General features: G+C 42.8%; 1 protein-coding gene across 2 annotated transcripts in view; it reads left to right on the top strand.

The window, feature by feature from the left end:
- The window catches only part of LOC140388543 (RNA-binding protein 5-like), a 67580-nt gene that overhangs the window by 9251 nt on the left and 33113 nt on the right, over positions 1-25216 (top strand). Inside the window, exons 4-12 of one of the 2 annotated variants that reach the window (XM_072472919.1) lie at positions 748-903; positions 2344-2416; positions 5432-5505; positions 7021-7098; positions 13636-13696; positions 14194-14256; positions 15294-15454; positions 22542-22639; positions 23358-23445. In XM_072472919.1, coding sequence (XP_072329020.1) covers positions 748-903; positions 2344-2416; positions 5432-5505; positions 7021-7098; positions 13636-13696; positions 14194-14256; positions 15294-15454; positions 22542-22639; positions 23358-23445 — 852 coding nt within the window. Of the gene's footprint in view, positions 1-747; positions 904-2343; positions 2417-5431; positions 5506-7017; positions 7099-13635; positions 13697-14193; positions 14257-15293; positions 15455-22541; positions 22640-23357; positions 23446-25216 lie in introns of both variants that reach the window. The other variant, XM_072472918.1, reaches the window with a different exon arrangement.

The following is a 25216-nucleotide window of genomic DNA, read 5'->3' as shown; positions in this document are numbered from 1 at the left end:
GAATGTGCAAACTCCAGACCCACAGTGACCCAGAGCCGGGATTGAACCTGGCACTTCGGTGCCGTGAGGCAGCAATGCTAGCCACCGTCCTGTCTTGTAATCAGACTGGCAAGTTGGTTTTAATGCTTCATCGCGGTTGGCGGAATGCTTCGTTCACAAAGTTCATTGGACGTGCATCTGTCCTAACCGGCTGGCAAATTAATTAATTCTGCCCCTGGAGTTGCACGTCTTGAATCGTGGTAGAGATTTGAAGATGTACCTGGGTTCAGGTAGCAATTACAAATAGTTTGTGCTTTAATACAATTTGTTTACTGCATCAGCTAAACTGAGATTCCTCTCTGTTAATCACTCTCCCGTGTGTCACCTGGTTAGCCCCAAGTTTAACCGTAGCTTTAATCGGTTAATGTAGGTAGGTTTAGTATATGGGCACTGTTCAGCTATGACTTCTTTCAAAAATCTAATTAGCACAATATGTGTAATGTGGAATAAACCTCTGCATCCAGATTTTTTAACGCTTCACCTGAGTGTTATCCATTGAAAATGTTTACCATCCACAAACCAAGTTTGGGAGGAAAACAGTGGCACCTGTGCTGAAATGTTTTTTCTATTTAAAATGGGTATTACGTTGAAATTTCACATGCTCATCATTATGCTTTACTAGAATTCTAATGTTGATAGAGTAAAATGTATTTATTTGAAGTGGGAATGGAAATTTTATACAATGAGCAAAAATGTCTCTGCCTCCAGAATTGTGACGATGACGGCAGATATGAACGATCCGAGGGAAGCCAGTACTATGATGGTGACTACAAGGACCACGATTACAGAAATGATGGAACCGAAGAGAGGGAAAACAAAACAATTATGTTGAGAGGTCTTCTGCCGTCCACAACCAGAGAGGATGTGTGTATATGTTCAATGGAATTTTCATATACATTTGGGTTTATTGGAATTACAGGAAAGATTCTGAACAGTATAGTTGTGGGTTAAAGTGTATGTTAGGTTTGCTTTTGCGAGGAGAATATATAAAATTATTTTAGAGGGGGTAGGGAAGCCAGATGTTTGTAATACATGTACATTGTTTACTAAGCATTGAGCAGCAACTTGAAAATTAGTAACTTAATTTTGTACGAAATGGTCATCTGGCAAGCAATTGATTTGGAACACAACGGTAGCATTAAAAGTGATTCACCACTAATATCCACCACTGCACAACTATTCATTTATATTTTTGCTTTATTTGAGTACATGGCAGCAGGCAGTATCCTGTTGCAATCTATCCCGCACATGGCCTTGCTGTAATGCAAGATGTGGCATTTTACAGGACTTTTGTGAAGACTCAGTAAAGTTCAGATCTGCAGATTGTGGTAACCTGTTGCTTGCTACATGTCGTTTCCGGTCAAATAAGTAATTGTCCTAAGTCGCTATTTATTGTATCAACAAACTAGTCTTTTAAATTAATTACTTGTGATGGGACCAAGTAAGATTCAACTTACGCATTCAGAACAGATGATGTTCTTATCTCTCAGCCTGTATTCTATTCTGTCTTTTGCTTTCCAATTATTACCATTACAAAAGCAACGATACAGTGTATATAATTGTAGTTATGGAACATTTACATGTTGTAAAAAAGGATAGAATGCATTCATAATTGGTTATGCTTTCTATTTGTAAATGTACAAAACAAGTTGTAAATTTTAATCGCAATTTACTTGTTTTCTGAGCACCGACATTATTACTAGATTATGTGGGGAAATGGCACTTCGAAATATCAAGCACCTCTGGTTCAGGTGTAGTGTATGAGCTAGGTGAAGAAAGCTCTCCTTACCCAAACTGATAAAGCTGCATTTTGCTGCACCTGTTAAAAGCAACCAACCTTTGGGGGTCTTTGCAGTTGCTGAGCTCTACCCTGTTTTGTGCAATGGATTTGCATACTAGACAATGGGGCTAGGTTCAGACTACCTTGCAAGTCGGAGCAAATGTTGCAACTCACTCATTGTTGAGGTCCAAAGCACCTTTTTCTCAAATGTTATTCTCCTTGATTTCATGTTGAGTTAACCAGTTATATTCCAGCGTCTGTTCCAAAGTCACATGTAAGTTGTCTTAGTGAGTGCCAAAAGATTACTTAGCCTCGGAAGTCATCACTGTTGATCCCATCTTCTGATGTCCAGCCATGACACTGAAGTCATGTTATTGTCCTACCCATCACTCTGAAACAATGCAGCAATTTAACCTATATATGTATGTCAGAGCTAGTTTCTAATGACTAGTAAAGTATAAATATTTATATGCTGTTACAGTCTCTAGGAAAATAAAACAATGTATTTTAAAATTTCCTTTCAGATTCTTGAAATATTTGAGGACAGTGATGAATTTCAGCCCAAAGATGTGCGAGTGATGAAGTGTAAAGTATCAGGTGAGATTTTGGCTGCTCTTGCAGGTATTCTCAGAGAAAAATATCCCATTTCCGTTTTCCAATTCAGGAAAGAACTTTGCCCTGGCTGAGGTACATGTGATTGTTTTAGCCATTTAAAAATGAATTTGCCTTAATCTGCAAAGATTAAATTGCAGAGATTTGTGTGGTATTAGTAGATTGCCCAACAAGGCAACTCTTGAACAAAAGTAGTCCATGACTTCTATATTTTGAAAGTTACATTTGTATTCATAGAATAAATTTGCACCATATTCCAGGTGCCGCCCCTTGAAGCACTCCGATTGCCAGAACCTCTTCATTTCTCGCATTGATGGGATTACTGTGTTTGGATGAGGGAAAATTTTGGAAAGTTTTGGGGAGTTTTTATTTCTTGAACATAGATTCAGTTAAGCCTAGCAAACTCTTGGTTGCAAAAATATTTTTTTCCTTTTAAGAGCTTTTCACATTCAAATGGATTTAATCTGTCTATTTCTTTATAGTGAGAGTTGAGCCCTTTTAATGTATAGTGAGAGTTGAGCCCTTTTAATGTATAGTGAGAGTTGAGCCCTTTTAATGTATAGTGAGAGTTGAGCCCTTTTAATGTAATTCTATACCTTGTCAACTGTTGAAAGTTGAGCTTCCATTTCAAGAAGGTTTTGTCAGCTTGAACCTGTTAACGGTAGCATTTCACTTCAAAAACATTGTTTCATACTACACTTCTGAACGGAGAGTGAGCTACTTCAAAATAAACCAAGCGTTGTTATTACTTTGTGTTCTATAATCCCATGAGTCTAATAATAAGCTCCTAGGTGGGGTGTTGTTATTTCTCTGCAATACCTTTTTTTAGCCAGCATCAGGGTTGTTTTTATTCCAGCAATACCTGCTTGTGTTTATGCAGCACCTTTTAACAAAACATTTCAAGGCCACTCACTCCGTGCTACAAAACACTGAGCCATCGAGGCGACTCGGGCAGCTCGCCAAAAGCATGATAGTAGAGGTAGGTTTTAAAGAGTCTCTTTAAAAAGGAAAGAGAAAGAAGTTTAGGGAGGGAATTCCAGAGCTCAGGACTTGGGCATTTGACGGCACAGCTACTAATGGTGGAGCAAGTAAAATGTAGAGGTGCTCAAGAGACCAGAATTAGTTGAGCACAGATATCACAAAGCTTTATGGCTGGAGGAGATTAAAGCTGGGCAAAGGCCATGGCGTAGTTTTAAAGCTGTGATGAGAAATTTAAAATCAATATGTTGCCCACAATGTAATTAATTGAGCGCAAAAGTGACAGGTGAGGAGGCAGAAGCATTTTGAATGACCTCCACTTTACTGGGGAAAGGCCGGCAAGGAATGTACTGGAATAGTCAAGTCTAGAGGTAATGTGGTGTGGGTGAGTGTTTCAGCAGCAGATGAGCTGAGGTAGGGGTGGGCTCAGACCATCTCGTAGAGTCTTGGATAATTCCAAGGACCTGTCTTGGGTCAAGATCCTATTGATCTGCTTCATTGGTTATAGGTTTTGCAGAACATACTTGCACAGGGATGATGTCACACATTTAGTATCTGAATGGGCAATTAGGAAGCATTTCTGCTCTGGGGATTCTATGATAACGCAAGAAATAATCACACTTTTAAGGATTCAGATTAGTACATGAAGATAACTATTGATACTTTATTGCATAATTGTGCTAGCCAGTTCAATTTCCCAGAATCTCCTGTGGTTTGCTGTTTAAATGCCATAACCACTGTCTTTTACACAGTTTTGGAATTGAAGAAAACAATCTTCCTTTTGTGATATAGATATTTGCTTGCTGAAATGCTTTTGCTAAGGGATTTTGGCGTGGGCAGAGCAGCCTCAACTCTGACTGAGTCCCAGAATTTGTTGCCATTTGAGCCAAGGGGCGATTTGCACTACATTTATATGAAAGTTTGAACATATCATAGGGCAGTATCTGTTACGTTCAGCAGTGGTGAGGATTTTATTCCTCAATAATGCTGCACAGTCCTGAACCTGTTTAATCAAACCACCCCTTTTAATAGTTATGAGGCTGTAGGTCATATTCTGCCTTCATTGCATTGTAAAACTGAATCTGGGGTAGCTGGATTTCATAAATAGGAAAGATGGCATCTGAAAAGTCCTTTCCATTTCTATGACCAGTTTGAACCTACGTAATCCAGTTAATGGAGGAGTATTATGAAGAATATATAAAATAGCTTGAGGTTAGCCCGTTTAAAACATAATCTGCCACTTGTTCCTTTGAAGTGTACTGGTATTTCCCCCCCCCGCCCCCAAAAAAATAGCTTTGGAGTGAAATATAGTTCTTTATATTGGGATTGATGTTAACTTTTTAGAAAAATCAGTGGTGTAGAACAAATGCACATGTTCTTCACTGATAACAAAAGTACACACATTCTTAGGACTCTGCCTCCGTTCATGCAAAGATACTGCATGTGATGGTGTAATAGTTCCGATACTCTTATCAGTTTGACTTAAAATTAAGTCTGTCTTGTGAAATATATAATGTCGCAGCATGGACTCCATGCCCCGAGGGGGCTTCTGATATAGTACTGAGAAGACAGGGCCACGACTTTCGGTACTGCGTGCCCTAATTATTATCTGGAGGGGTTATTAGAATATACTGGGGAACAATGTACCATTGGAAACCGCCTACAGTATTTGAAGGTTCAAATGTTTTTATACAGGTAGGTTACAAATGATGGGAAAAAAATATTGGCAATCTTAGCTAAATAAATCATTGCAATGATTTCTACCGTAAACTTGGAAGATGATAGGTGATACTGATACCTGTATGACAAATGCTACGAAGAATGTGTAAACGTTTTAAGTGCATTTTTGAAAACAGTTCGAATTATTCTGTTCCCTCCCATGGTTTCTTAAAAAAAAGACAATAAGGCCTCTATCATGCCACACAAATAGACATTTGTACATAACACGTGGCGACAGAATGAATGGCTGCTTTAAACACGCTGACTAACACAATCCCGTCTATATCTGAATGCTGTCTCTAGGTCAAAGCCGTGGTTTCGCCTTCGTGGAGTTTAATCACTTGCAGGACGCAACAAGATGGATGGAAGCCAACCAGGTTGCTTCATCACAAGTCTAGATTTATTGAAAGGGGGAAGGATCAAGTGTTTTCCGCTGCAGAAAAGACCCAGAGGGACCAAATATTATCCTATCCTTTCCCTCCAATATCAGTACTTCTTGATTACATTTGTAAAACAGACACAAGTTGTTATTTGGGTGTTTGTATTTTTGTGCTTTTGTGGCCATGAACCTGATAACTGCTTGCAGTAAAACAAACTAATAGTGGTTACTTGGTGCTCATTCTAATGGCCTCTGTCATATGGCACCTACCCCCAAGTACCTGTCTGTGAAATGCAACATTGCACCATTTAATTTGTTATAGAGAGACCCTTTAACATGTGGGAAAAATTGATGACCATCAAATGCCTGTTTTTTGGGTCTTTTCCTCTTCCATCTGCAAAAAATCTGGGGTGATGCATAGTTTCCAATGACATGTCCAGTAATTGGCCATCTGCGCTGATTTAGCTGGTCTAATTTCCAGGGATGTGAGTTCTAGTTTCTCAGATTTCTATCTCAAGCAGGAGGAGGAACCTCAGAATCACGATAGTTCCCATGGCTCAAGGGGAAATTAGACATTACTGTTGTACCGTGTAACTATTTAATGACTAAACTTTGTAAATTCCACTCAAGCTGTGGGCTGCACAAATGCCATACATGCATTGTTAATAGTTGTCTAAGGTGTCTTAAAGAGCCTCAGTTTAGTTAAACAAATCCTATTACTTGATTGTTTAATCAGTTTACCCACCATCAGTTGATGCGGTAAAGATCTGTTGGCTGCTACTGAAATGGAGCTTTATGCATGCGCTAATGAATTAGGATTAGACTGCAAATATTGTTGCTTATCGCTTGACTGAAGGATGCGCTGTAATTGGCAACTTATTTGCCGATTCAGCATCTTTGTCCAGTGAAATGTTTTAAGTTCCACACTATCTTTGTCAAGTGAAATGTCTAAGTTCCATACATTTAAACGAGAGGCTGAAGGTTTTTGTGGAAATGTGCGCATCCTTGACTATCTCAAGTGGTAAACAAATGTATATTTAAAAACCTTTCCCTTTGGAAGGAAGACTATAAAACAGTGCAGTACATAACATGCCCAATATTGTGAGATTGTTAACTCAAACATTAGTGATATTTTCTGAGATAATCTCAGGATAACTTTTATCCTTGCAGATTAAGTGGGAAGAAAATATAGGAGGCAAGCAAAAGCCACAAGTAACTTTCATATGGCAAAGAAGAATCAACCGTTTTGTCAGTTAAACCAGACTTGCTTAGATCTGCATCTAGGTAGAACAAATATCATCTGTATCCTTCATCTTCCAAGAGTTGAGACCCACTTTTCATCTTTGAAGTTAAATCATGACTTGATTACCTAGGTGACTAGATCGTCTGCATCCAGGAGATCTTTTTATATATTTGAGAGTAGTTTTCATCCCTTGTTTGGAGCCAGTGTGATCTGTGTTGACAAATTTGTGCTATATTGTGCAGATTGTGACTTGCCTTTTGTTTCCAGCAGCGTTGTCTCACCATTCTTGGAAAGTCCGTCTCGATGCATTACAGCACCAAGCCTTTTGAAGACTGGAGTTGCAACAAGGTAGTAAAACTTATTTCTCATTGCAACCAATCTTTTATGCTTGCGATTGATTTAAAAAAAAAAAAAATCTCCTTGGTTAACGTAGCGATTCCGTATTTCACAGTGCCATTTGTTTGGAGCCAACTTTGTTCGGGTGTTGTGTGTTTGCCTGTAGTGCACCGTACCATAGATTTAAGAGGGCACAAGTTTGAGATTCCAATTTCAGCACTGTTGCCTTGGGAGACCAGAGACGTTCCTTTTAAAAAAAATAAAATAAAAAAAAAAAATTTAACAGCCCAATTGTTTATTCCCCATTATGGGGCAATTTAGTGTGGCCAATCCACCTAACCTGCACATCTTTGCGTTGTGGGGTGAGTTCCACGCAGGCAGGGAGAATGTGCAAACTCCACAAAGACATCGACTTGGGGCTGGGATTGAATCCGGGTCCTCTGCGCCATAGGCAGCAGTGCTAACAACTGCGCCACCGTGCCGCCTGACCAGAGATATTCCCATAGGCTCTGACAATTTTTTAAAAGTATGTTTTTATTAGAGTTTTATCAGTTTTGCAGATAATACCAGAAACTTTCAAAACACAAACTGGTACAGTACAGAAAAATTATTTCGGCAAATATAAGAACAGGGGGAGACAGGATAACCTCAACTATGGTCCTTAACAACTGGTGCCTCTAATTACATAACTGATCAGAGGTGGGGCTTAAGTTGCAGAAGAGTGTTTGCATGGGTTTCGCCCCCCCACAACCCAAAGATCTGCAAAGTAGGTGGATTGAACATGCTAAATTGCCCCTTCATTGGAAAAAAATAATTGGGTACTCTAAAAAAAATTTTTTAAAGTTGCAGAAGAGAGGATAAAGCCTTGCAAACATGGTAGAATGACATAACAAGATACACACCTTTACGTATAGCAAAATCAAAACTTGCAACAAGGCTCACGGTGAACCTTGCAGGGGCAGGTCCGACAGAGGAGCCTATACAGTTGGGAAAGGAGTCCCAGACTGTCTAACTGTAATCTGACTTAGAAAGGACTACAGAAGTCATGAATTCCATAGGAATACAATCCATAACTATTTTCTGACAATTTTGAATCGAAGTTCACTTCTCACTTAAGGAGTAGAGGATATTTTTCAGAGCTGCAAAAAATAGGATGTTATACAGCCTTTTCATTAGCGTCAATAATTCTATGTCGAAGACCCTGAATTGTGAATAGAGGATGAAATTCCTAGGCCGTGCTAAATATCCTCTCATGCTCCTGAACTATACCAGACCAATAGGATTGTATCTTGATACAGGACCATACTATATGTAATTTCCTTCGACTGCCAGGCACTTTAGAAACATGGAGAGATAGCAGGATCAAACCTGTGTCTCAAACTCTGTGTAATGTGCATCTTTTAAAAAATAAATTTAGAGTACCCAATTCATTTTTCCAATCAAGGGGAAATTTAGCATGTTCAATCCACCTACCTTGCATATCTTTGGGCTGTGGGGACGAAACCCACGCAAACACGGGGAGAATATGCAAACTCCACACGGACAGTGACCCAGAGCCGGGATCGAACCTGGGACCTCAGCGCTGTGAGACTGCAGTGCCACCACTGCGCCACCGTGCTGCCCTGTAATGTGCATCTTGAACAGAGTTTCCATTCTGCTCCGTCCCAAAATATTATTTGCATATTCCCATACACCACCCCATGTCTCCTCATCAACGTTTCTCCCAATACTGCAAGGTAGTCAATATATTCTGACCGGATCAAAAATACAAGGTATCTTAACTTGCTAATTAACTGTTTAGGCCTCACAGGAGTCAGGATTTGTCAAGGTGCATAGTTGTCTTCATTAAGAATAAAGTCACTTAAGTTGCAGATACTTAGAAAAGGAGTGTCTCAATGCTATATTGTTGACACAGCTACCCAAAGGCTGACGAGAAGGCACCACTGAACATAATCTCCCAGCCTACAACTGCCTCTACCTCTCCAAATATCAAAAACCTGGTCCATCAGGCCTGGTGGAAAGTCCAGGGTGCCCTGAATGGGAGAAAGAGCTGGAGTCAGTTTAGGTCTCCCTTCTAATTGCTGGACCATCCTCCACACCGAGTGTTAATTATAGGATTCTCACTATAGGAAGTCCCTGTAAAACAATAAGGTTTGTAAAGGATACAGTGACTGGCCTCCTTCAATATCAAACAAAATTGACGTGGGGCCTTTTCTAAGCAGTGCAATCCTACCCAGCCATGATATCATCACGGAGAGCCAACAAATCAAGTCCTACCTAACAGATGTAATCAACTAAAGAAAATTGCCCCGTACAGTTGCTTAATGAAAGGGGTCATTACAACACCCAGATAAGTAACCCCTGAGGGAACCTGGCATAGCTTCAGACTTGGTAAAATTCATCTGGTAATTGGAGAAAATGCAGAATGAAATGAAAATCTTATCTACCACATCAATAATGGTGGGAGCCGAGGTGTCCGGTTTCAATACAAACAGCAGTATATCGTCCGCATCCAGCATGATCTTATGTTGGAACCCTCCACTGCGCATCCAAAAACTAAAGGCTCCTACCCCAAGGCTCTATAGCCAGTGAACAAGGGGGATAAGGGTCATCCCTGCCTAGTCCCTCTGAGACTAAAATTCTCAGATCTATAACCGTAAACCCTGCTGCCACGGGGCTATGATAGAGCAGCTGTATCCGCGTAACAACCCAAATCTCTGCAACGTATAACCGAGTAGTTCCATTCCACCTGGTCACAAGCGTTCTCTGCGTCCAGGGAAATGACTAACCCACCCAACGCTTGCTTATCAAAGACTGGACAGTATCAGTTGTGAAATTCACACCCAAAACCATCCAGCCTATGGTCTTTGCCAAGTTGGAGCTCCCTAATGGTCACAGCTGATGCCATTTTAGAGTTGGGAGCATTTAGGACCCGCTATTACTCCAATGCTGTACGAAGCTTGGGGGAAGAAAATAAGTGCTACATACTCAGTACAATGCCAAACTGGCCTGTCTTGTATAACTCAGCATAAAAATCCCCAAATGTCTTATTAATATCCACTGTTTTAATTTATTACCCCTGGAATCACGTACAGAAAAGATGGCCCTCGAATCGGCCCCTTAGTCAAGAAGACCAAGTATTTACTCGATTTGTTACCAAACTCATACAATTTTTGTGTTATGAACTTTAAACTCCTCTCAGCCCGCTAGGTCAACAAGGAATCCAGCACCACCCAAACCATGTTAATCTACTGCTGATTGGGGTTCCTCCCTTACTCCTGCTACGCTTCCGCCAATCTAATTTCCAATTGGTATTGACGTTTCACCATTCTACTCGTTTAGTTGGCTGTATAGGAAATAACCAATCCCTTTGCAAGTCTCCCACAAAATCTAGGGCATCACATCAGAAAGGGAGTTGACCGAGTGAAAAAGCTCAAACTCTGAGATACGTAGTAAGCAAATTATCCCGAAGCAATGACCCATCAAATTGCCATGACCGAGTTTGTGTGGTGGGGGGAAGGGGAGATCACAATACTACCTATAGTGCAAGAGGATACCGAATGTAGGATTGCCATAAGTACGAAGAAGTAGTTAATTCTAGTATGACATTGATGAGGAGCAGAGAAAAACGTAAATTCTTTATCTCTAGGACATGGTGTTCTCCACAGGTCTTAAGTACCTGCCTCCTCTCAAACCGACTCCCAACACCCTTGCCTGAAGAAATGGGGGAATTTCTAGTTACTGGGAGCTTATCCACCAAGGCGTTTAAGTGACAAAGTCCCCGTCCTCAAAAGAATTAACGGAGGCCAACTCCGCAAAGTCAATGAAGACTTTAGTAACATGGCAGGGCGGGGAATGATTTGGAGGGCCACACTCAAATCATTATTGAGAAAGATTTTCCATATGCGAGACCCTTAACAACCATGCCACTCCCTTTTTTTCTTCCCCCCCCCCCAAAATCCTTCACATCATTTTTCACCTAGAAGAACACGTTTTAATTATTTTTTTTAAATTTAGAGTACCCAATTCATTTTTCCCAATTAAGGGGCAATTTAGCGTGGCCAATCCACCTATCCTTCACATCTTTGGGTTGTGGGGGCGAAACCCATGCAAACACTGGGTGAATGTTCAAACTCCACACGGGACAGTGACCCAGAGCCGGGATCGAACCTGGGACCTCAGCGCCATGAGACAGCAGCACTAACCACTGCACCGCCGTGCTGCCCAGAACACATTTTTATTGACCAAAATCCAAGGTTAGGTGGATTGGCCATGCTAAATTACCCGTAGTGCCCATAAGGGTTGGGAGGGGTTATTGGGTTGCGAGGATAAGGTGGAAGTGAGGGATTAATGTGGGTCGGTGCAGACTCGATGGGCCGAATGGCCTCCTTCTGCACTGTATGTTCTATGTATGTAAAAGTGCGACTCGCCTACTACTCGAGAACAAGGCGAAGAAAATCTGGCCCACTCAGTCTCGCTCCTTTTCATCCAAATGAGTCTTCTGTAACAAGACTATGGCCACTTTCTCCTTCATAAAAAAAAAAAAAAAAATTTAGAGTACCCAATTCATTTTTTCCAATTGAGGGGCAATTTAGCGTGTTCAATCCACCTATCTTTCACACCACCTATCTTGCACATTGTTGTGTTGGGGCGAAACCCACGCAAACACGTGTAGAATGTGCAAACTCCACACGGACGGTGACCCAGAGCCGGGGTTGAACCTGAGACCTTGGCGCCGTGAGGCTGCACCACCGTGCTGCCCCCAGAACAAAGATAGGATTGGATTTTTGTGCCACGTTAGGCGTGTACCAAAACACACCAGACGCACCACAATGCACAAGGTAAAACAGGCATAATTCAATCCAGCTGCTTTGAGTCGTTTTGAACTTCATTGAAGCTTCTACGCTTCTGTGTCCCCATCGTGATGTCCTGGAAAAATTAGATCTTCGCCCCCTCGTGGAACCAGTCCTGCCATGTCTTTCCTCATGGAACCAGGTCCTGCAATGCCTTTCCTCATGGAACCAGCTCCTGCCATGCCTTTCCTCATGGAACCAGGTCCTGCCATGCCTTTCCTCATGGAACCAGGTCCTGCCATGCCTTTCCTCATGGAACCAGGCCCTGCCATGCCTTTCCTCATGGAACCAGGCCCTGCCATGCCTTTTCTCATGGAACCAGTTCCTGCCATGTCTTTTCTCCTCCAAGACCTCCTGGCGATCTATTAAGTTATGAAAGCAAATTATTATGGGCCTGGGACGTTGATTGTCCCAAAGACGGGAGGCGATATGTCTTTCCATTTGAAAAGTGCAGCTTAAAGAACAGTCCAGCTCGCAAAAAAACTGAAACATTGGGTTGGTGGAGGAAAATGTTGGTTGATTGTATTGAGGTTCGCGTTTCCCTGGGACACTATTTTTTAGCTACGTCCCATTTTGAATTGGATCAAGCTGTTTAAAGGATTCAATCATAAAATATTACTGTTGCTTGGAAAATTGAGAATAAAGGAATGTAATCTTAAAATTAAAGCTAGACCATTTAGAGGAAAATCAGGAATTTCATAATAGATGGTAAAAGGCTGGAATTCTCTATCATAAAGGCTGTAGATACTGGGACATCAGATTTTTGATTTTGAGGGTATTGAAATTCTAACGCGTGAAATGGAGTTCACATCTACAATGTGTTAATGGGATAGCTGAACAGCTTGAGGAGCAAAATAGCCTACTCTCCCTAGTTATATGATTTTATCATTTCTGAACAGCTCGTAGGTATATGCACAAAATTGTTCGTTTACTTGAATTTGGAATGTGCCTCATCAAATAGTCCAGTTGAGGTTGGAAAGTGGCCAGTTGAAAAAATATCCACAGAAAGAAGAGTTTTAGTTTAACCGTGGCTGTATTTACACCTTACCATAATTTCCCTGTGGGAAGAATGGTGAGAGGTCTGCCATTGAGCTGTTGTTTACTCTGCCTCTCGAGGACCAGATATTTAATTAGGGAGAGTTACAAGAGATCATTTGTTCTCTGATTGGCAGAAGACAAATGCTGTTGTCTGGAACTCAACAGTTGACTGCAACTGTATGGCAGTTGATATTGGGAATGAAACATTTTCTGCATTTTAGCACCTGGATTATAATCCCTATCCAGGGTTGAATACAGAGGTATTACATCATATTCATTGCCTTGGTGTTGAACATTAATCCCAAATTAACAATTTATTTTGTTCTTGTATCTGTATAACACTTCAGCTTATGCCCTGAATGATTTTACAATCTATACCCACCAGAATATGAGTTGAACAACCCCTGTCCTTTGTAGCCCGAAATTAGACTTTAAACTTGTTTTAGGCTAGATGAAAATCCAGGCCACATTAAAACAGGCCATACTTTAACCTATTAAACAAATCTATCCTCTCTCAAATTTGAAATCTCAATTCCATTTATTTAAACGTTGTGTCCTGTGCAAAGACAGCTTGTGTGCAAAATCATTTTTTGTGTGAAGTAATAGTACTTTTGCGTTGTATATTCCAGTGCTGTAAACCTTTCCCCTTTTTATGTAGTGTGGAGTGACTAACTTCAAGCGACGAGAGAGATGCTTTAAATGTGATGCTCAGAAGCCTGGTAAGTCAGGTGGAGTGTTTTCTAGAAAGTACGGTGAGAGGGTTTCGTTCAGATGCTTGATGGGTCCCATGGTGGCCATTGTCGTAGGCTCAAAGTCTGCATTTTTTGGTTACAGTTTCCATCTCTTCTGTAGAGAAACTATTGGGTTGGGGAAATCAAGAGGATAGAATCACTCATTCTCATAATTCCATGTTATCACTGAACCAATACGGAGTTAGGTGTCTAGGTCATTAGTCTACGGTTTTCTCAATTTGATGAATGCTGTAAGATTCTCTGTCCATGCACAGAAACCTTTGGGTAATCAATATCATTTCAGTTAAAATCTTTAAAATAATAGATAATTTAATTGCAAGCAAACAAATTTAACTATCCCTTTTTTGTGCATGAAAGGATATCTCCATCTCAATGGATTCGCGATTGCTATTGGATCTTGCACTCTTCCTCCACCTCAATTATTTCATAATTTGTGATGACTTGTGTTTCTCAATTTCTTCCAGAAACTGAAGAAGAGCAAGTTCGGGTACAAGGTGAACCATTTATGTCTGACTATGCAAACGACAGTAAGTTCTTCAGAGTTCTGAAAACCTTTTGATTCCTTTCTGTTACTTTTATTGTGGCCTTTTGGTTATTTCATCTTTATTTCTCCCCTGAGTTGTACCTTTACGTCTCGTTGATCTGATTAGTGTCTGATCCAGTCTTGGTTTGCTTGTCTGGAAAATGTTTTTAAACCCCCAGTATCATATATTTCTGCTTGTGCATGTTGAGTTGTGCAAGATTTCAAACTCTAGTCTTCAGGGTATGTTTAAAAAAATAATATTTGCCTTATTCTCAGCAGGACCTTGCTCAAATTAGATTTTTAAAGTTGAGGATTTTCAATTTTTATGAAAATTAGAATCCGCCCTTGTCAAAAAAATGAAGTCAATTAGAACGGAGAACAAAAGTTCTTGTTTCTGTGATTCAGTTGCTGGACCTTTCTCATAACCGAGATTTAAATGTGCTAGGTGTTTAGTACGTTTCAACATTGAATTATGCTTAAACTATGGGCTGCAGTTAGGGGAATCAAATAAGTTATGATACAGAACAAATTTAGCAATAAATATAACCGTGTATAGTTGAGTGTTTTATTTCTAAAATGAGAGAATTTACTGCGTCCATTCTGTTGCTGAAGCTTTGTTGTGTCAGCACATTGTAATGTTTTCCACTGTAACCATCTGTCTCTATCAAACAATACCAATTGGGTGTTGCACAGAGTAGAGCTTTTGCTGCACTGTAGTGATCTTGTAACTTCACTCTATCCTTAGCAGAAAATCTTTACTTCACAAGCTTGATTAATTTGTCCACTAATCATTTCCGAGTCTCTATGTCAGTGTCCAGTAAAGGGAGGTTTTGGGCTCTGGGGTTATTCTTAACTGGTTGCCACCCTGTATTTCATAATGTTTAGAACCCTTTGTTGGTTTTATTTGTTCACCAATATTCTGCCAATAACCAATTTTAATTGTAAATTATAAACATGATGTAACAATGAAACCATATTAATTGACTCTGCATTTCAAAGTTACCATTGTATTCTAATTAAAGTCATTTTAATTCTCAACAGCCATTATTTTAAGAAACATAGGTCCACACACGCCGATGGAATCTATCCTGAGTGCGTTGGCTCCATATGCTGTGCTGTCTGCTGCAAATGTCAGGTTGATCAAGGACAAACAGACCCAATTAAACCGGGGATTTGCCTTTGTTCAGCTGGATTCATCTTTTGTAAGTTTTTTTTTGTGATTATTAACAAGATGTGATTGTTTCCATGGCATAATTCTAACTGAGAGATTGCAGCAAATGTGGTTAAAAAGCACTGTAATCAGTTCTTTGCTTTATGAATATTTTATTATATATCGACTTCTTGACCAAGCTTTTAGTCATGTGGCTCAGTGTCATATTTTACAATCTCTGAAGCATCTTGGTCCAGTAAAGGCACTTTATAAGTTTTTAAATATATATAAAACTAGGAAGAGCGAAGGCAATCATGATCATTTGTAACTTTGACCAATAAATCTCAAAGTTTTTTTTAATAAATATTTTATTGAAAATTTTTGGTCAACCAACACAGTACATTGTGCATCCTTTACACAATATTATAACAACACAAATAACAATGACCTATTTTATAAACAAAAAAAAAATGAATAAATAATAAATAACAAAAATGAAAACTAACCCTAATTGGCAACTGCCTTATCACAAGTAACACTCTCCAAAAATATAATTTAACAGTCCAATATATAGTTATCTGTCGCAACGACCTATACATATTATACAGTATATATTAACAACCCTGAGAGTCCTTCTGGTTCTCTTCTCTCCTCCCCCCCCCCCCCCCCCCCCCGATCCTGGGCTGCTGCTGCTGCCTTCTTTTTTCCATTCCGTCTATCTTTCTGCGAGGTATTCGACGAACGGTTGCCACCGCCTGGTGAACCCTTGAGCCGACCCCCTTAGAACGAACTTAATCCGCTCTAGCTTTATAAACCCTGCCATGTCAATTATCCAGGTCTCCACCCCCGGGGGCTTGGCTTCTTTCCACATTAACAATATCCTGCGCCGGGCTACTAGGGACGCAAAGGCCAAAACATCGGCCTCTCTCGCCTCCTGCACTCCCGGCTCTTGTGCAACCCCAAATATAGCCAACCCCCAGCTTGGTTCGACCCGGACTCCTACTACTTTTGAAAGCACCTTTGTCACCCCCATCCAAAACCCCTGTAGTGCCGGGCATGACCAAAACATATGGGTATGATTCGCTGGGCTTCTCGAGCACCTCGCACACCTATCCTCCACCCCAAAAAATTTACTGAGCCGTGCTCCAGTCATATGCGCCCTGTGTAATACCTTAAACTGAATCAGGCTTAGCCTGGCACACGAGGACAACGAGTTTACCCTGCTTAGGGCATCTGCCCACAGCCCCTCCTCGATCTTTCTCCTCCTCCTCCCCCCCCCCCCCCCAGCTCCTCTTCCCATTTCCCTTTTAGTTCATCTACCATAGTCTCCCCTTCGTCCCTCATTTCCCTATATATATCTGACACCTTACCATCCCCCACCCATGTCATTGAGATCACTCTGTCCTGCACCTCTTGTGTCGGGAGCTGTGGGAATTCCCTCACCTGTTGCCTCGCAAAAGCCCTCAGTTGCATATACCTGAATGCATTCCCTTGGGGCAACCCATATTTCTCGGTCAGCGCTCCCAGACTCGCGAACTTCCCATCCACAAACAGATCTTTCAGTTGCGTTATTCCTGCTCTTTGCCACATTCCATATCCCCCATCCCTTCCCCCTGGGGCAAACCTATGGTTGTTTCTTATCGGGGGGACCCCCCCCCCCCAGGCTCCAGTCTTTCCCCTATGCCGTCTCCACTGTCCCCAAATCTTCAGTGTAGCCACCACCACCGGGCTTGTGGTGTAGTTCCTCGGTGAGAACGGCAATGGGGCTGTCACCATAGCCTGTAGGCTAGTCCCCCTACAGGACGCCCTCTCTAACCTCTTCCGCGCCGCTCCCCCTTCCTCTCCCATCCACTTACCATTGAAATATTAGCGGCCCAATAATACTCACTTAGGCTCGGTAGTGCCAGCCCCCCCCTATCCCTGCTACGCTGTAAGAATCCCTTCCTCACACTCGGGGTCTTCCCGGCCCACACAAAACCCATGATGCTCTTTTCAATCCTTTTTAAAAAAGCCTTCGTGATCACCACCGGGAGGCACTGAAACACAAAGAGGAATCTCGGGAGGACCACCATCTTAACCGCCTGCACCCTCCCTATCAGTGACAGGGATACCATATCCCATCTCTTGAAATCCTCCTCCATTTGTTCCACCAACCGCATTAAATTTAACCTATGCAATGTGCCCCAATTCTTGGCTATCTGGATCCCCAGGTAACGAAAGTCCCTTGTTACCTTCCTCAACGGTAGGTCCTCTATTTCTCTACTCTGCTCCCCTGGATGCACCACAAACAACTCACTTTTCCCCATGTTCAATTTATTCCCTGAAAAATCCCCAAACTCCCCAAGTATCCGCATTATTTCTGGCATCCCCTCCGCCGGGTCTGCCACGTATAGTAGCAAATCGTCCGCATACAAAGATACCCGGTGTTCTTCTCCTCTTAAGTACTCCCCTCCACTTCTTGGAACCCCTCAACGCTATCGCCAGGGGCTCAATCGCCAGTGCAAACAATAATGGGGACAGAGGGCATCCCTGCCTTGTCCCTCTATGGAGCCGAAAATATGCAGATCCCCGTCCATTCGCGACCACGCTCGCCATCGGGGCCCTATACAACAGCTGTGACGAATGTGATATAAAATAGTTACTTTAGAGTTACTAGTTAATGTAATGTAGAAATAAGCCACTTTGATTCTTGCAGTTAGGGACAAAGGAATTTGAGACCGCATGGAAAAAGCAGGAAGAGGTGTGTCTATGAGAGTGATGCTGCATTGATAGGGGCCAGAGAAAGGGATTGGAAGTGAGCCAATCAGAATAGATCGAACAGGTCAGGAGGGACATAGGCTGACCTATGTCCGTCGAGTATGTGAAACTTGATACCATTTGAATTGATTTTGCAGAGATCCCTTTGTCTTTTAGTTCAGTCGTTTTCTGGAATGTAAGAAGCTGGATGTCTCTTACATTTCTGTAAGATGATTCAAGCTTGCAAGCTAAATAAATAACTTCTGTTTACGTGCGAATCCGTCTCAACTTTTATTGAGGCCAGACTGACAGAGAAAGAAATTTGGAGATCTACAGCTGCACCCATCTAACATGCCCCTCTCCAAAACCAAATCTCCTCAACACCTCCCACAAATAATCCCACTCCACTCTATCAAATGCTTTCTCGGCGGCCATCGCCACTACTATCTCCGTTTCCCCCTCTGGTGGGGCCATCATCATTACCCCTAACAGCCTCTGTATATTCGTGTTCAGCTGTCTCCCCTTCACAAACCCAGTTTGGTCCTCGTGGACCACCCCCGGGACACATTCCTCTATTCTCATTGCCATTACCTTGGCCAGGATCTTGGCATCTACATTTAGGAGGGAAATAGGTCGATAGGACCCGCATTGTAGTGGTCCTTTTCCTTCTTTAAGAGAAGCGATATCATTGCTTCAGACATAGTCGGGGGCAGTTGTCCCCTTTCCTTTGCCTCATTAAAGGTCCTCGTCAATACTGGGGCGAGCAAGTCCACATATTTTCTATAGAATTCGACTGGGAATCCACCTGGTCCTGGGGCCTTTCCTGCCTGCATGCTCCTAATTCCTTTCACCACCACTTCTACCTCGATCTGTGCTCCCAGTCCCACCCTTTCCTGCTCTTCCACCTTGGGAAATTCCAGCCGATCCAAGAAGCCCATCATTCTCTCCCTCCCATCCGGGGGTTGAGCTTCATATAATTTTTTATAAAATGTCTTGAACACTCCATTCACTCTCTCTGCTCCCTGCTCCATCTCTCCTTCCTCATCCCTCACTCCCCCTATTTCCCTCACTGCTCCCCTTTTCCTCAATTGGTGTGCCAGCAACCTGCTCGCCTTCTCCCCATATTCGTACTGTACACCCTGTGCCTTCCTCCATTGTGCCTCTGCAGTGCCCGTAGTCAGCAAGTCAAATTCTACATGTAGCCTTTGCCTTTCCCTGTACAGTCCCTCCTCCGGTGCTTCCGCATATTGTCTGTCCACCCTCAAAAGTTCTTGCAGCAACTGCTCCCGTTCCTTACTCTCCTGCTTCCCTTTATGTGCCCTTATTGATATCAGCTCCCCTCTAACCACCGCCTTCAACGCCTCCCAGACCACTCCCACCTGGACCTCCCCATTATCATTGAGTTCCAAGTACTTTTCAATGCACCCCCTCACCCTTAGACACACCCCCTCATCTGCCATTAGTCCCATGTCCATTCTCCAGGGTGGGTGCCCTCCTGTTTCCTCCCCTATCTCCAAGTCTACCCAGTGTGGAGCGTGATCCGAAATGGCTATAGCTGTATACTCCGTTCCCCTCACCTTCAGGATCAACGCCCTTCCCAGCACAAAAAAGTCTATTCGCGAGTAGACTTTATGGACATAGGAGAAAAACGAGAACTCCTTACTCCTAGGTCTGCTAAATCTCCACTGGTCTACACCTCCCATCTGCTCCATAAAATCTTTAAGTACCTTGGCTGCTGCCGGCCTCCTTCCAGTCCTGGACTTCGACCTATCCAGCCCTGGTTCCAACACCGTATTAAAATCTCCCCCCATTATCAGCTTTCCCATCTCTCGGTCCGGAATGCGTCCTAGCATCCGCCTCATAAAATTGGCATCATCCCAGTTCGGGGCATATACGTTTACCAAAACCACCGTCTCCCCCTGTAGTTTGCCACTCACCATCACGTATCTGCCCCCGTTATCCGCCACTATCGTCTTTGCCTCGAACATTACCCGCTTCCCCACTAATATAGCCACCCCCCTGTTTTTCGCATCTCGCCCCGAATGGAACACCTGCCCCACCCATCCTTTGCGTAGCCTAACCTGGTCTATCAGTTTCAGGTGCGTTTCCTGTAACATAACCACATCTGCCTTAAGTTTCTTAAGGTGTGCGAGTACCCGTGTCCTCTTTATCGACCCGTTCAGCCCTCTCACGTTCCACGTGATCAGCCGGGTTGGGGGGCTTCCTACCCCCCCCTTGTCAATTAGCCATCCCCTTTTTCCAGCTCCTCACCCGGTTCCCACGCAGCTGTGGATCTCCCCCAGGCGGTGCCCCCCCCCCCGCCCATCCCCTCCCATACCAGCTCCTCCCTCTCCCCAGCAGCAGCAACCCAGTAATTCCCCCCCCCCCCCCCCCCCGTTAGATCCCCCGCTAGCGTAATTACTCCCCCCATGTTGCTCCCAGAAGTCAGCAAACTCTGGCCGACCTCGGCTTCCCCCCGTGACCTCGGCTCGCACCGTGCGACGCTTCCTGCTTCTCTATTCCCGCCACGGTTATCATAGCGCGGGAACCAAGCCCGCGTGCGCTTCACCCTTGGCCCCGCCCCCAATGGCCAACGCCCCATCTCCTCCACCTCCCCTCCCCCCATCACCACCGGTGGAAGAGAGAAAAGTTACCACATCGCAGGATTAGTACATAAAACTCCTCTTTCCCCCCTTTTTAACCCCCCTCTTCGCCCCACCACTTTGTTCAAACGTTCTTTTTAATAACCCGCTCATTCCAGTTTTTCTTCCACAATAAAAGTCCACGCTTCATCCGCCGTCTCAAAGTAGTGGTGCCTCCCTCGATATGTGACCCACAGTCTTGCCGGTTGCAGCATTCCAAATTTTATCATCTTTTTTAGAAGCACCGCCTTGGCCCAATTAAAGCTCGCCCCCCTTCTCGCCACCTCCGCACTCCAGTCTTGATAAACGCGGATCACCGCGTTCTCCCATTTACTGCTCCGAGTTTTCTTCGCCCATCTAAGGACCATTTCTCGATCCTTAAAACGGAGGAATCTCACCACTATGGCTCTGGGAATTTCTCCTGCTCTCGGTCCTCGCGCCATCACTCGGTATGCTCCCTCCACCTCCAACGGACCCGCCGGGGCCTCCGCTCCCATTAACGAGTGCAGCATCGTGCTCACATATGCCCCGACGTCCGCTCCCTCCGCACCTTCAGGAAGACCAAGAATCCTCAGGTTGTTCCTCCTTGCGTTGTTCTCCAGTGCCTCCAACCTTTCCACACATTGTTTCTGATGTGCCTCATGCGTCTCCGTCTTCACCACCAGGCCCTGTATGTCGTCCTCATTCTCGGCTGCCTTTGCCTTCACGACCCGAAGCTCCCGCTCCTAGGTCTTTTGTTCCTCCTTTAGCCCTTCGATCGCCTGTAGTATCGGGGCCAACAGCTCTTTCTTCATTTCCTTTTTGAGCTCTTCCACACAGCATTTCAAGAACTCTTGTTGTTCAGGGCCCCATGTTAAACTGCCACCTTCCGACGCCATCTTGGTTCTTGCTTGCCTTCCTTGCCGCTTTTCTAAAGGATCCACTGCAATCCGGCCACTTTCTCCTTTTTTCATCCGTATCCAGGGGGGATTCCCTTCTGGTTTACCGCACAGTGTTTTTAGCCGTCAAAATTGCCGTTGGGGCTCCTATCAAGAGCCCAAAAGTCCGTTTCACCGGGAGCTGCCGAAACGTGCGACTCAGCTGGTCATCGCCGCACCCGGAAGTCAATAAATCTCAAAGTTATGCTATAGCTAATTGGGTGGAGGATTTTGGAGAGCACAAGGTTGCTCAGAGCTTTGGGAACAGGTTTGTTGATGATGGGTTCATTGAGAATACAGTAAGCTGCTTTTTTTAATAGATTCCATTGAAATTTGAGAGAGAAAAGAGCTAACGTTTTGAGTCCGATGACTCTTTGTCAAAGCTTTGACAAACAGTCATTGGACTCGAAACATTAGCTCTTTTCTCTTCCTACAGATGCTGCCAGACCTCCTGCGATTTTCCAGCATTTTCGTTTCAGATTCCAGCATCCGCAGTAATTTGCTTTTATCCATGGAAATTTGAGCTCCCATCCGAGTTTGTGTAACAGAAATGTTGCCTAATTAAATGCAAAATGGAATACTTTATCTGTCATCTATCTACTCTTTGGGGTTTTGTCTTGGCACCAACCATTGTGTTTATTATCATAGTGGATTAAAAGGCCACCGTAGAATATTTAGTAGGTTAGCATGCTTCATGGGCATATAGCTTGAAAACCACCAGGTGGATGAGCACCATTGAGTGTGGAAATGTTTTAAAAGGCTGCCACAGAATGCATTCTTTAAAACTGCAATTTTTTTCCTCCTCTTTCCCCCCCCCCCCCCCCCCCCCCCCCCCTTTCTGCAGGAAGCTTCTCATCTTATTCAGATACTGCTTGCGTTACAGCCTCCGTTAAACATTGATGGTCGGACCATTAATGTTGATTTTGCCAAATCTTTAAAGAAGTAGGTTGTCTCCATTTTAAGTTTGGCTAGACTATTGCGTTCAATGTACCTGCTGGGCTTTAAAATATCTTGCATTCTAACACTTTTTATATCGTGCAGCTCCTTAGCATCATCCCTCAGTTTTTTGGTATGTGGTGGGCTATCCCAAACCCTTCCAATGATGTCACTTTGAACTGATTGACCATTAACTTGACACAAAGTCAACTCTAATTTTGTTTTTCGCTTTCCCATATTGTTTTATAATCTATGCTTGAAGCATGACTCCATGGACACTGTACATAGCAAGTATAAGGTTTATAATTTATCCATTCTGGTTGGTACTAGTCCAGAAGTGTGGCTACAGTGGAGACCTCAACTGACTGGCAAATATTATGTTCCCATTTAGTAATGCCACATACTGCTGCAGTGTGCTGTGCTTCCTTGTTTTGATTACACCCACCTACTACCCCAGTATTCACTAGTTATTTACTCCCTGTTTATAATTGTCTCAGTTTTAAAAAATCATGAAATAGCCACAAGAATTTTGATCGAGTGTTGCAAATTTCCAGGCTAACATGGTTTAAAGTGTAAAAGGGTGCAAGTGACATTGTTGCACCTTAAGAAATTAGCTGTGGGCATTGTGCACAGGCTTTTCCATCTTTCTAAGTCAAATATAAACTAATTTCTCCTGTATTCATTCTGAAGCCCTCAACAATCCACAATTAACTGTTTATCTTAGGGACCATATCCTTTCTGATGGTAATAAGATCAGTTCGTCAACTGTTGCGATCACAGCAATAGCTGCAGCCCAGTGGTCGTCAAGCCAGGTAACAACTTTTTAATGTGGTTTCCCTGTGTGAATCTGCACTGCTCATTTAGTAAATTATTGTGACGACAACAGCTCATGTATTTTTAGTTTGATTTACACTAGCTCACTTAAGTCTGTGCTCTTGGTCTGTTAATATTTATGACTTGCATTATGTGGGTAGAATTTTCATACATTCGTCATAAATGTGGACTGGATTAAAGAACTATAGGCGGCATCTTTTCCAGTTTCACCTGCTTTTCTGCTGAGTTCCGACCCTGTTGTGATATAACTGGACGGGAAGATTCCAGATAACGTGTGGAAAACAGAGTTACCGGACCGCTAATTAATTCTAACAACAAGATAAAAACATTTATTAAACATGACAATACTCCTTTCTCTCTCTCTCTTCTCTTCTCTTCCCCCCCCCCCCCCTCTCCCAGTTTAACAAATAACACAGATTTATAGATGAACATGGATTACAAATTTCATCTTGGCTACAACGGTCTCATTAACAAAAAGTCCCATTTAAGCAACCGAGATGATTGTGGTCAAATGCATACTCCGCTCTGAACCCAAGTTACTGTCTATGGATTTCTCCTCCTAGATGATTGTCACGTGAGAGTTTCCAAACTCCAATCCAAAGAACACACTTTAAAATCTTCTCTTAGCAGTTTGCACTCTGAAATTCAGACCTGGTTTTCCCAATGACACTTTTAAATAAATCTTCTCTATTTTTGACAGCTATACCAACTCCATTAGGATTTCTTTGTTTTGAATATTGTGCAAACTGCTCAAAATTGCTTTAATTCTCGATTTTCAGACTGCATTAAAATGATATTAATATAATCTTTTATTGTCACAAGTAGGCTTTCATGAACACTGCAATGAAGTTACTGTGAAAAGCCCCTAGTCGCCACATTCCGGCACGTGTTCAGGTACACAGGGAGAATTCTCAGCAGGTATGGGAATTGAACCCAAGCCGCTTGCCTTGGTCTGCCTAGACCACCAAGCTAAACCAGCTCTACCATTTAAATGTTTTGTGCCCAATTTTTTCCCCCACAAATTAAGGGGCAATTTGGCATGACCAATCCACCTACCCTGCACACCTTTGAATTGTGGGAGTAAGACCCACTCAGACATGGGAAGAATATGCAAACTCCACACGGACAGTGACCTGGTGCCAGGATCAAACCCAAGTCCTCAGTGCTGTGATGCAGCAGTTCTAACCACTGCCATGCAATAACTAGATTTAGTCTTCCTTGAATTTTTCTGAACAATACATTGGTCCATGTTCTCAACTTCAGGTGACTTAATCATTCTTTCTGTTCCAATGCCCTGGTTTCTGGATTGTATCTTGTTCCTTAGGAAGCTTGCATCTTTGCAGCTACCCAGACCTGTCTAGCTTCTGGCAGAGTTGAGAGCTGTTCGCTCAGCAAAATCTAAAAGCTTCTCCACTGTACAAGGCCCAAGTTGCTCAGCAACACCCACATTCTTATTTCTTATATCTATTCTTCATGACATTGCCTTCCCAAAGCATAATAGAGACACAGTTGGAACTCAACAAATCTCCACAGATACAAACACCTTTGTCCAGCATGAATCTAACGATGTGTTTTTCTATTCCAGGCACAGAAACATTTAAATTAAACCCACTTAATACTATACCTTCTAATTTTACCAATACAAATATAAATCCCTTAAAACTAACTTTATTTTCATAACCTATACTGAAGATGTAGTTCCAAGGGCACAGTACCCTTTCATTTTGTGGCCACATGGTTGTGCATGTG

Source organism: Scyliorhinus torazame, chromosome 13, assembly GCF_047496885.1.
Source record: "Scyliorhinus torazame isolate Kashiwa2021f chromosome 13, sScyTor2.1, whole genome shotgun sequence".
NCBI lineage: Eukaryota > Metazoa > Chordata > Chondrichthyes > Carcharhiniformes > Scyliorhinidae > Scyliorhinus > Scyliorhinus torazame.
This window is presented reverse-complemented; position numbering and strand designations above follow the sequence as displayed.